The 13,619-nt window shown below is 36.9% G+C and overlaps 1 protein-coding gene and 1 pseudogene across 5 annotated transcripts in view; one reads left to right on the top strand and one right to left on the bottom strand.

The window, feature by feature from the left end:
• Positions 1–13,619, bottom strand: part of GPATCH8 (G-patch domain containing 8) — a 100,451-nt gene that overhangs the window by 66,032 nt on the left and 20,800 nt on the right. For 3 of the 5 annotated variants that reach the window (XM_075561956.1, XM_075561957.1, XM_075561960.1), the window contains exon 2: positions 3,031–3,105. In XM_075561956.1, coding sequence (XP_075418071.1) covers positions 3,031–3,105 — 75 coding nt within the window. Of the gene's footprint in view, positions 1–1,998; positions 2,034–3,030; positions 3,112–13,619 lie in introns of those variants that run through there. The other 2 variants (XM_075561959.1, XM_075561958.1) reach the window with 2 other exon arrangements.
• On the top strand, positions 12,221–12,921 carry LOC142458355 (ubiquitin-conjugating enzyme E2 variant 1 pseudogene; annotated as a pseudogene).

A 13,619-nucleotide genomic window follows, 5' to 3' on the forward strand; every position in this document is an offset into this window, starting at 1 on the left:
TTTGTTCTCAGTTGGCTTATGGCTGTAGATCAAACTTATTGTTCACTGAATTTTAAACTTTAAGTGTGTAAAGTCTATAACGATCATGGCTGAGATCTAAAACTCTCAAAGCAGTAGCAACTTTTAAAATTAAAATTCCAAAAACACTATTTGTACTAAGTCAAAAGTTAATGTTTTCTACCTTCTCTTTACATTCAGATAATCAAGTTTTCTGACAATTTTATTAAAAATTTTCTTAATCACTACATTTTATTGAAAGCCATTTGGTTGGGAAAAATAAGACTTTATAACAAGATTATTAAATTCTTTACACCTGCTGGATGAATTTTGATGTATCTCCAACATTTGCCTACTGAAACTGAAAATACCTGTTAACATACATCTCACTATAAAAATTAGATTTTAAAAATTCACTAAAACGATAATGTACTAGTGCAGCATTTTTATATCTCATTTTTCATCTTTCTCATATGCATCAAATTTATCCTAGTTCAAAACAAAGAGACCTTAATCCTATACTCACAATAACCCTTCATACAGGGATATCCTTGGCACAAACCTGTGCAGAGACTTCCACGGTTACCAGCTGCTGTAGATTACCTTGTTAAAAAAAAAATGACTAGACCTTTAGCTCCTGAAATGATCTGTAGACTCCCAAAGCTGCATATTTCCAGCCACTTTTGAGTTGCATGCTGTAGCAAAACAGTCAGCACCTCGTAATAGATATTGCTGCAGAGAAAGATTTTAATTCAGCACAGACTTTTTCATGTGTTAGAAGCCACGCCATTCCCTCTAAGAGCAAGACAGCTCAATGTAGGCAGCCAGTCATGTAATAATAAACACTAGCATTTGGAGGGCATTCCTTAGGAGCGAGGGGACTTTTGTTTGAGGAAAGGAAGAAGGAAACACAAGCTACTTTGGTGCCAGTCATTTTATGAGTCTCTTTAAATTCTATTCCTAAATGATTTGGTAGATAAGATCCCTCCTATCTTGCGTGCCCTGCTTCCATAACACAAAGTATGAGTACAAAGTTCCTGCTGTTAGATCCTAAACTACCACATCGCACACAATGTGTAATTTTATATGTATCAGAAGTACATTCCATAAATAAATGTCCAGAGTTACATATTATACATCTCTGAACAGATATTTATTTCAAAAATTCAGCTTAAGTATATTATTTGCTATTTTAAATGGAAAAGATAATTCCATTTAGCAAATAGGCATATTAATTCTACTCAAAATTCCCTGAGATTACTCAACAATAACTAGTCAGAATTGTTCCTCTTTGATATGTGCCACAATTTATGACATGTACTAGAAAGTGAATTTCCTATCAACCAAGTATGAGACATGAAATAGCATTACCCTCACTTGACACAGTATTGAATTCTTCAGAAATCTTTAAAGGCTAGCCTGGTGGTTAATAATGAACACTAGGCTGTAAATTTAGCCTAAATTTCCTACTATGGTCAAGTCAAAGTAGCCCCAAAATTACAACCTGTACAAATATACTAACCAATCATGTACCTTACAGAATGCAGTACTGGGGATTTGCTTCTAACAGATCCAATCTTAAACTCTGACCCAAAGAGCATTTAAATTAAAATTAAACACTAATTTATTTTTCAAGTGCAAAATAGTGATAGTTTGCGGACTGTATTATAAAATCCAACCTTGTGATCATCCCCAAGATGGAATGGGACAAGGCACAAATTTCAATTGTTTTTAATTTAGCAAAGTTGGCATTTTATCCTTATGTCAAAACACAAGACTGGGCTTTTTTAGGGCATCAGATGTGATTTCTCCCTCTGCAGCATTATCACATGCGTCATCAATTACTGCCATGCCTAAGTCTAGCATCATGCCAGCACATTAAGACAGAAAGTACTATATGCAGTGTTCACTGGACCAGAAGAACAGAAATAAGAAGGGAAGGTGGGGGAGAAAGAAACCCTAGAGAAAAAATTAAAAAAAGGCAGACCGTGCAATACAAACCAGATCATGGCTGCTTAGCTAAAATGGGCCAACTGCTGTGGAAGAAAAATGTCGAACACCCCAAGTTGTGTAAATTTCTGTAAACATCTAAACACACACACAAACACACACACAACACCAACCTAATTAGGAACATAAATATATGTTGATCCTTTACTATGTTACAGTTTTGAAAATGAAAGTTACAGTTAAAATATCTGTACTCTCTAAATTGCCTTGTTTCCTGAGAGGAGAGGAGAAACTAGTATTTCCTATAGGTGAAGAGGCTTGCCTTGACTATTAAGATTCCCTCTTTATTATTTCCACTTAAATCATACCACTAAAATTCTTATTAAATATGTACACTTAAGCACAAATACTAACTGCTGACAATATTGACAAGTTTAGACAACTTATTAACAGACTGTAATTTAAAATGATGAGTTTTTAAAAATGAAAATAGTGTTAAAAAATTAGTAGGCTTGGGTTTTTGGGGGGAGCATTCTGTGTTGTTGTTTTAAGTAAGAATAAAATCTGTTTATTCTGTTGTCACTATTAATCTCCAAATGCTGTGTGAAAAGACAGAAAGGATCCATTTTTTACAACACCAGACAATTCTTATGTTACAGAAATCAAATTTGCCATGTTCCATATGAGTCTGGTGAGTAAAATGTATTAACTCTTAACTGTTTCTAAGGGAGCATTCCACACAATTGCCTTGCCCAAGAAAAGTGAAGCTATTAAAGGATCAAAATACATTTCACTCCTTTAAATTATAAAAACACTAAATTTTAACTTGCTATCTTTAATAGAATATCAGTATGGACCAAAATATTTATCCAAAAGTCTAATTTGCTTTTAGATTTCTTTGGATTAATTTCCCAACATATTAAATACTATCCTCTATCCCAAACTCTACTTGATTATTGTAGGGCATGCAGTAACTCTAAACTGTACTCTCAGTAATTAGTAAATTTAATTTCATTCACATCAAGTGTCACACGAACACTACCTCGCTAACTATGTCCCAAAATTAAACATTGATCATCTTACCGATTCTATAGGCTTATCAAGTGACGCTTGTTCAATTTCCAAGTGTCCTTCTTCATACTGATCAAAGTGATTACCCTGAAAAAAGAAGACTATAGTTATTTTTTAGCAATACAGGTCAAAATTATTAAAGCCTAATCAAACTAGAGGCTATTTTTAATTTTACATTCCTTTTATAAATGTACCTAAGTTAGGCCATAAATTCAGATATTTTTAATCTACAAGAATCATTTATTATGAGTCTAGGCCTAGTAATCTGAATTATCCTTCCACGACAAACACTGAAATTGCTAAAACACACCAGCCATTTGGAACACCAACTCCTTCCTAGACAGGAACACTGTAGTATCCTGTAAGCATAGAAGCCATGCTGTATTTAATGAATGTTCATGTACAGAATTTTTAATGCTAAACAAAATAAGTCATAGTAATACAAATAATACATAATAGCTCATGGTAATAATATACTGGTTTGATTACAACTGGTAAACATTTATCACCACTCTATTAACAGCTTCCAAATGATCTGCCAAGAGAAATAAACATGCCTCTGTAATGCTCTCTTTGATCCTATTTATGCAAGCTGCCACTGCAATAAAGACAAGACAAAACAGTTCAACTAATGATAGTTGTAGAGGGAAGTGTTCAGTACTGATAATTTTCTCTGCTCCCTTAAAAAGGAAGAGTTAATAAATTGGCTTTCATCAAAATATCAATTTTCTGATTCCCTCTGGTTACAAAATGAAGGGCATGAAGACTTAAGAGTCCTGGATTGACCGAAGTAAAAAAATCGAAAAAACTCAACTTTGCCTAAATTAATTGTATAGGATGAAGGATGACATGACACTTGACTGTTAGCCTAACAAAAAGTTACTTTGCTCTCAAAGTATAAATAAAATTCTAGTTAAATTAACAAATCTTTTAAGAGCCCTGTTGTTCTAGGTTATACATTAAGCTGTTCATTAAAAAGTCAACAGTTCAAAACCACCAGATACTCAAAGATGAGGCTTTCTAAATCCCTAGAGATTTACAGTCTTGGTAACCCGAAGGGGTACTTCTACTCTGTTTTACAAGATTGTCATCAGAATTGATTTAATGGCAATGAGTTGGGTTTGGCAACAAATCCTTAGAAGGAGATCTAACACAATTTGCTATGCTTTATCATAAATATTAGGTTATTTGATTCCTTTTTTAGACTACAAAGTCTTTAAGAATAAGAAGCGAGGCTTGACTTCTATAACTCCTACCATGTAATAAGGTTTAAGTAATACACACTGAAAAGCACTAAATAAGCATAAGAGTTAAACTGAGTGACGGTATGAGAAGTTCTGGAACTCGATTGTGGTTATGTTAAGGTTGCTTAATGCCACTGAACTGTACACTTTAAGATGATATTTTTTAAAAAACTGATAATTTTTGGTGTGCATTTGACAATAGAAAAATAAAATAAACAATATTTTGTGGAAACATTTACCCAAAAGAAAAAAGGAACAAATGGGGGCAGAAATGGGTTTTCCAAAGACAAAAAGGAGAACTTAAGCATGGGATAACGTTTAAGAAATATTCCAAGACTTTCTCTTTCCTCCGTGGAGTCCCTGGTCAGAACAAATGGTTAACATGCTAGGCTAAGGCCAGGGGAAGCAGTACCATTCACTGAGGAAGAAAAGCCTGGCCATCTTACTTCCAAAGTCTTAAAAATCCCACAGAGCACAGTGCTACTCTACACACAACGAAGTAATCAAAGGTCAAAGTTAACTGATGACAACTAACAACATTTCAGATTGTAAATGTCAGCAAACACCACATTCTTAACAAAATTCTAAGTATCACTGGCTATTTATGTAAGCTTCTTAATAATTTTTGGTATAATACAAAGTAGTATTCATATATAGTTTGAGTACAGAAGAACATTCACATATTTTTAATTTACTGGTTTTCAACTTTTAATACATGACGCTGGAAACTGGGGATATAGTGGCAAGGGGGTTAACAATAACAAAAAACCTCACAACAAAAGAAATAAAACTAAAATAAAACAAACCTCAGACCACTACAAAAACTCTCAAATTATAGAAATAAAAACCGAAAACTCTATGGAAAATCTTTGTGACTTAAGATTAGACAAAGATGTCTTAGATATGAACAAAAAGCACAATTCATAAAAGGAAAAACTGGTAAATTGGGCTGGGAGAAAATATTTACAAATACTACATCTGATAAAGATCTTATATCCATAATATTTTTTAATCTCAAAATTTAAGAGGACAACCCAATTTATTTATTTTTTAAAGGCTGCCTCATTTCTTAATATTTATAAAATCACATATATATTTTTTAGTTTAAATGCATTTTATTTTTAGACAAACTACATGTTTTCTTTTTCCTTTAAAAAAAAAAAAAAGCCTCCACTCCAAATAAATCAAGGTCAAAAGTAAATGAAGAGCTCGCGATGACATCAGTTCCGTTTGTCTAAGTCCTGGTGTCGTGTGGATGAACAGCAGCCAGTTAGGATGAGAGGCATCGGTTGTGAGTTGCCACTGTGTTAACATTTCTCCAACTCTAAGCCATCCTTAAAGAAGATCATATATGGGGTCACACCATCCTCACGGTAGTCCAGCCCAGCAACCATGCCATCTGGGTTCATGTTCTCACCAATAAAAAAACTGGTACTTTTTGAAATTTGCAAGGATGTTCTTGATTTGTTCTGCAGCACCTGTCATAAAAGGCTTTACTCTTTCTGGTTTCTGCGCTTGAAGTCTGCCTTTGATTGATTTCATGTAGTCTTTGATGTACTTCTTGTTGGCTTCTTTTGTGAAGCTGGTTTCCTGCAAGTGATGGTTCACGACAATATCAACACCAGTGACCACTGTGCTTTCTGCTGCATCACCATCGGGGGCCTTCAGCTGAGGCATTACCACCAATGAGGGAGTCACCGATGTTACCTTCAGTCCTACTGACCATCTTCCCCTCCACTTCCAGACACAGCCTGTCTGCGATCTCCTGGATCTTGTAGGTGTCAGAGAACATCTCATCATGGTTGATGAGATCCCGGTAGATGATCAGGATGGCGGCTATGGGAGGCAGCAGCAGCACTAGCTTAGCAGGAGCCTGAAGCTCGGAGTGTGCATGGCCGGAGAAGAGCGGTGCTTGGGGGGGGGGGCTGGTGGAAAGGGCTAAATTACATATAATTATTAATGGGATACAGAGTCACCCTCTTAAATACTACATTTTCTAGATGACCTTGTCTCCAGATGTGGTATGGGAAGACAACGTGATTTGAAAGCAGACAAAAATACACAGTTTTGTTTTCAAAGTTCAAAAGTAGGAACTGATACCCCACTCGAGGGGAATGAATATCAGAATAGTAGGTGAACAGATACATTGGATAGTGTAAGATATGGCAATATATATATAATAAAATAATAAGGGTTCCTGGGGAATAGGGTAGGAGAGGGAGGGGATAAAGGGGAGCTGATATCAAAACGTTCAAGAAGAAAGAAAATGTTTTGAAACAGTGGCAGATATCGTACAATTATGCTTGATCTAACTGAATTATGGATTGTTTTAATACCTGTAAGAGCGCCCAATAAAATGATTAAACCCTCCCAAAAGAATCAAAGTTCAAAAGTAGAAACAAAAAGATGCTGACGATTTCTACTAGGTTTTTTTTAAGCTTATACATTAGTCATAAAAGGGCACACACTAAAGTTCATTTTTATGCCAGTAATCTGGTTATAAAAAACTGGGCATCTACCAATTTTATACAATGTAATTATTATTTTTTAAAACTAATCAGTTGAGACAGGAAAAAAATAAGTGAAAGGTATCAAGCCATCTAGAGTCAGAAATTAAATTTTAACTATATTATCTTCTCAATGAAACCAAGAAATTTATATATAAAAGCACACGTGCTCTGCTAGCATTTAAAACTAATTCACAGTCTAAATTATAGTTTTTAAATAAAATGTCAATTTTAACAATTTGTTCATGTGGTATTGACAAGTGGCCCACCTGTAACAGCTACCTTTTTATGGACAAATAGGTGCTCAGTACTCTATCAATTTACCACAAAGGCATTCTTACTTAATACCCTCAATGATCCAAATAACGTACATTTATCTTTTATTATTCTCATTTTCAGATGTAGAACTCTGAGAGTGTAAAGAAGTTTATTCAAAGTTACCTGAATAGTGATTGCAGGAGCCCAAATTCTAACCCAAATTCAACAACCTCAGAGCTCCTAACCTTTCTGTTATACTGCTTCTTTACTTATCCAGAGAAAAAGACACAAGAACACACAGAAAATAATACATTAACATGGCAGACAATAATCCCTGTAGCACTTCTCTAGTATGACAGAATTTTAAGAACTAAAATTAAAATTTTTTAACTAAAAACAAATTTCCAGCAAGTTAATACTGCTTTTTTAAATGGGACAAATTAGGGAGTTACCATAAATTTTTTTAAGTTGCTCAGAAATGTTAATTTTAAGTTAAATGGAGGGGAGTGGGCACTAAAACAGTAGTCCACTGATTACGACCATGTGAGACTGTTGATGTAAACAAGAACCAATCAGTATTTCGCGAATGTAACAGAAGTTGTGCTATAGAATTACAACATATTATTTCTCGTTATTCTTGAAAATTAGCATTAGAGTTTAATAGGATAAAAGTATCGATGTTTGATTCGTAAAGGAACAAGTGTAGGGCTGTTAACTGCAAGGCCAACAGTAGAAACCCATCATGAGGATGAGGCGGTTTGCTCCTCAAAAACCATATCAAGGGTCATTATGAGTTGGAATCAATGGTGGCGATGAATTTGGGTTTATGCACTGCTGAAGAAAATGCCTGACAAATATCTAAAGTTCACCTTTTTAAGAAATTAGTGACTGCTGGTTTTAGTGGTGGCAATTGACTTTATCAAGCCAGAAAAGAAATGTTCTACAAGTAATCATAATTAATTTAGTTAATTGAGATTAATGACCAGTATTTACATACATAATTCATTGGTTTGCCCTAATAAATAAATAAAATCAATTAGCGACATTAAAAATTTTTTCAATCATTTTATTAGGGGCTCATACAACTCTTATCACAATCCATCCATACATCAATTGTGTAAAGCACATCTGCACATTCATTGCTCTCATCATTCTCAAAACATTTCTCTCCACCTAAGCCCTTGGCATTAGGTCCACATTTTTCCCCTCCCTCCCTGCTCCCCCCTCCACATGAGCCCTTGATAATTTATAAATTACTATTTTGTCATATCTTGCCCTGTCCATCGTCTCCCTTCACCCACTTTTCTGTTGTCCATCCCCCAGGGAGGAGGTCACATGTAGATCCTTGTAATCGGTTCCCTCTTTCCAACCCACTCTCCCTCTGCCCTCCTGGTATCGCCACTTGTACCACTGTTCCTGAAGGGATCATCCGCCCCAGATTCCGTTTCTGGTTCCTATCTGTACCAGTGTACATCCTCTGGTCTAGCCAGACTTGCAAGGTAGAATTCGGATCACGATAGTGTATGTGTTTCGGGGGGGAGGGGGGTGGAAGCATTTAGAAACTAGAGTAAAGTTGTATTTTTCATCATTGCTACATTGCACTTTGAATGGCTCGTCTCTTCCCCTAGACCTCTCTGCAAGGGATCTCCAGTGGCCTACAAATGGGTTTTGGGTCTCCACTCTGCACTCCCCCCTCATTCACTATGGTAGGATTTTTTTGTTCTGATGATGCCTAATACCTGATCCCTTCAACACCACATGATCGCACAGGCTGGTGTGCTTCTTCCATGTGGGCTTTGTTGCTTGAGCTAGATGGCCGCTTGTTTACCTTCAAGCCTTTAAGACCCCAGAAGCTATACCTTTTGATAGCCGGGCACCATCAGCTTTCTTCGCCACATTTGCTTATGCACCCGCTTTGTCTTCAGCAATTGTGTCATAGAGGTGAGCACCCAATGATATGATTTTTTGTTCTTTGATGCCTGATAACTGCTCTCTTCAGCACCTCGTGGTCACACAGGCTGGTGTGCTTCTTCCATGTGGGCTCTCTGTTGCTTCTGAGCTAGAAGGCCGCTTGTTTATCCTCAAGCTTTTAAGACCCCAGACGCTATATCTTTTCATAGCCAGGCACCATCAGCTTTCTTCACCACCTTTGCTTATTCACCCGCTTTGTCTTCAGCAGTTGTGTTGGGAAGGTGAGCATCATAGGATGCCAATTTAATAGAAGTATTCTTGCATTGAGGGAGTACTTAAGTGGAGGCCCAATGTCCTTCTGATACCTTAATATTAAATCTATAACTATAAGCACATAGATCTATTTCCCCATCCTCATATATAAATATATTTGCATATGTACTGTCTCTATCCAGACCTCTATAAATGCCCTTTGCCTCCCAGTTCTTTCCTTTATTTCCCTTTGACTTTCCTCCTGTTCCACTATCATGCTAAGGTCCCCACCTAGGTTTCAGCAATTCCTCTTGGTTACATTACCCTTGATCACGCCCTCCCACCCCCACCTCACCACCAATTGGGATCACTTGTTGTTCCCTTGTCCCTGGGTTTGTTAACACCACTTCCTTTCCCCCCACCTCCCTCAATCCCATGTCCCCCCCGGAACTGTCAATCCCGTTGTTTTTTCCTTCAGATTGTTCACCCTGCCTATCTTATTTAGACAGACCTGTGGAGATAATAACATGCACAAAAACAAGACAGAGCAAAACCAAGCAACAATATACAACAAAACAACAACAACAAAGCACTGACAAAGAACAAAACACAAGAAAAGCTTGTAGTTAGTTCAAGGACTGTTTGTTGGCCTTTAGGAGTGTTTTCCAGTCCAGTCTGTTGGGGCACATTGCCCTGGCCCCAAAGTCCACCTTCACATTCCCTGGGGACCTGGCGGCTCCCTTCCCTTGCTGTTCCGCTTCACTCCCCCAGTGCTTTGCCTTGGTGTGGCGGGATCAGATAGGGCGCAATTCCCACACTGTGTCTCAGGTGCTGTCCCCTGCAGGGCCATGGGTCAGTGAGGGGTGTCATGTCTCATAGTGTGGGGCTGGCCATGTGGTCCTCTCTGTGGACTGGCTGCTCTAATTGGGGTCATCGTCCTCAAGGCCTGGTGGGCCAGGATGTGCTCCACTCTCTCCTACTCCCCCTTCATCTGCTCAATCAGATATGTCCCTCTCTGGGAGCTGCAGATTCAATGCTGTCCTTTGAAATAAATTCTTCTGGGGGAGAGGGACAGGCGTCTACTTAGTATTTGGGACTGGGAGCTACATTTTTTTAAAGTTAAAAACAAATCAGTTTTAAAATTAATTCCTAAAAACCAAACAAACAAAAATAAACTTAATTCCTTTACAAATTTTTGCCTACTACTAAAATAAATGTAATGGGCACTTTGCTACCAAGCTCCCTGTAAATCATCCTAATGTCATGAAAATCAAGTAAACACAAAGAAGGGGTTAGGGAAAGAAGAGACCAAGAGGAAAAAAACTAATAATTTGAAGAATCCTATACATGATGCTTTTTATTTTTAAACTATTTATTTTATTGGCTTATATATTTTACACATCATACTACAATTCTTTTTTAAAAATATTTCTTTTACAATATAAGATCAAACCAGCAATTTGAGAGGTTAGACAGAAACCTTAGGGGGCAAGAAAGGTGTGAAAACAGCTGCACAAAACAAAGAATGCAATTAATGTCACTGAATTGTACATGCCGAACATGAACTGGCATAGGGTTTGCTATGCATATTCACAACAACAAAATAATTATTTGTTTTTAAAATCACTTATATGAGATGAAATGGTCAAAAATTACTCTAAGGCTAAAATGAGAAGGTAAGGGAGCAGGGAAGCTAGAAATGGGACAATCAGAATCCAATAATATCACACATGGTGAAATGTAACAAACAACACTGAATAATTGGTTTAGAAACTGCTAAATAGGAACCTAAATGTGCTCTGTAAATTTTCCTTAGATTCTGTAAACTTATCTTAGATTCTGTGAATACCTTAGATTCAATAAAATATTATCTTTTTTTTAGTTTTTAAATATCAGTTTTATTGGAACTTAATCCACATATTACACAATTTAATAGTTCAACTATTACACGAAGAGTTGTACAATCATCACCACAATCAATTTTAGAACACTTTGTTTTTCTCTGTACTCATTATAACTCATTCATGTAACTTTTTTTAATTTTGGCAAAAATATACATATCAAAACATTCACCAATTCAACAACTTCTACATGTATAATTCAGTGACATTGATTATACTCTTGTTATCCCTCTCCAAATTGTTCCACCAAATATTATCTTTAAATATATATCTGTCCAGTGCTCGTTTGGGCAGCACATATACTAAAAACATATTTGTCCAAACAACTAGCAATAGAAATTCCATGCAATCTAGCAATGCTTCTACTGGGTACACCCTAAAGAACTAAGAGCCACAAAGCAAACAGACACATGAACTCCCAAGTTCATCTCAGTATTATTTCCCAAAGAAGTTGGAAACAGTTCAAATACCCATCAGAATAATGAATAAAGAAACTTTGGTACATACACACAATAAAATACGAAGCATTCCTAACAAACAATGAAACCACAAAGCACCTCATCACATGGCTAGAACTTGAGATCACTATGCTGAGGGCAGTTAAACACGAAGGGTAAACTCTGCATGAGACCACTACTATACAGATACAAACCAAGACTGAGACTTGCACACCAAAAGGAACAGACTTTGGAGGTTACCAAGGCAGGGAGAGTAGGGAAGAAAGATGAAGCAACAAACCAGAGGCTTGACCAGTATTGACCTGTGTGAAAGGGAAGATGGAAGACCAAAGAGGGAGAAGATAAATCAGAGGAGGGCAGAAAAAGGCAGCGGAGGAAGGGTGAGGCTGGTTGATGAATAGTTTGAACTATTGATTGCAGAGTTGATTGTCTGAAATGTAAACTTTCCATCAATTCACACCTAAGGTGGGAGAGGGGGAAGCTTTTTTTCCAGATTTAATATTGTGAAAATGACAATACTACCCAAAATGATCTATAAATATAACTAGTTTCAAGTCCAGACACCAGCATCATTCTTTAAAGAGATGGAGAAACTAATTACCAACTTTATACAAAAAAAGAAAGAGATCTATAGGATAAGCAACACACTACTAAAGAAAAACAGAGGGGTGAAGAAGGGGCCGGCCTTCCAGAGACAGCAACGCAAGATGGCAGCCACCACGGGCTCGGGAGTAAAAGTCCCTCGCAATTTCCGACTGTTGGAAGAACTCGAAGAAGGCCAGAAAGGAGTAGGAGATGGCACAGTTAGCTGGGGTCTAGAAGATGACGAAGACATGACACTGACCAGATGGACAGGGATGGTAATTGGGCCTCCAAGAACAATTTACGAAAACCGGATATACAGCCTTAAAATAGAATGTGGACCTAAATACCCAGAAGCACCCCCCTTTGTAAGATTTGTAACAAAAATTAATATGAATGGAGTTAATAGTTCTAATGGAGTGGTGGACCCCAGAGTCATATCAGTGCTAGCAAAATGGCAGAATTCCTACAGCATCAAAGTTGTCCTGCAAGAGCTCCGGCGCCTAATGGTGTCTAAAGAAAACATGAAGCTCCCTCAGCCGCCCAAAGGACAGTGTTACAGCAATTAATCACCAAGAGAAACCACAGGCCCTCCCCTCCCCCATTCGATTTAAGCAGTCTTCATTTTCCACGGTAGTACATTTTTTAGATAACGTCTTGTAGACCTCAAAGTACTGGACAGGAAGCTCCCATTCAAGGGCAAGTTATCTTAAGACACTGTACATGATACTAATGTTTTGTCCATTTGAAATATATAAGTTGTGCTCTAAAAAAAAAAAAGAAAGAAAAACAGAGTTGGGAAGCTTATCACTTCTCAATCTCAAAACATACTATTACAGCTACCGTAGTAAAAACAATCTGATAGTGGTATGAGAGACACGTAGACCAATGGAACAGAATAGAGAACCCAGAAATAAATCCATCCACCTACAAGACAACTTATTTTTCATCAAAGATTAGAACACATTAAGTGGGAAAGAGACAGTCTCTTCAACAAATGGTGCTGGCAAAATTGGATTTCCAGTTTTAAAAATGTTTAAAAAACCTCAAGATGGAATAAAGACCTAAATGAAATCCTAGAACTTTAAAGATCATCAATGAAAAAAGTAGGGACAAACCGAGGGGCCCTAATATATAGCATAAATACACTATAAGGCCTTAATGAAAAAACACACACACACAGAAGACTGCATAGATGACTGGGACTTCCTAAAAACAAGAAATTTAGAGGCTTGTGTGCATCAAAAGATTTCACCAGAATAAAAAGAAAATTCAGAGACTGGTGGGTGGGTGTGGGGGGTGGGTGTGACCATGACATATAGGATATGGGATTAATATCTAAAATCTACAGAAAACTTCAACAAGAAAAAGACAACTAGCCCAATTTAAAAACGGGCAGTTTACCAAAGAATATATTCAAGCAGCCAACAAATATCTGAAGAAATGCTTGAGATCATTAGCTATTTGAGAGATGCAAATCAAAACAAT

Source organism: Tenrec ecaudatus, chromosome 10, assembly GCF_050624435.1.
Source record: "Tenrec ecaudatus isolate mTenEca1 chromosome 10, mTenEca1.hap1, whole genome shotgun sequence".
NCBI classification, from domain to species: Eukaryota; Metazoa; Chordata; class Mammalia; order Afrosoricida; family Tenrecidae; genus Tenrec; species Tenrec ecaudatus.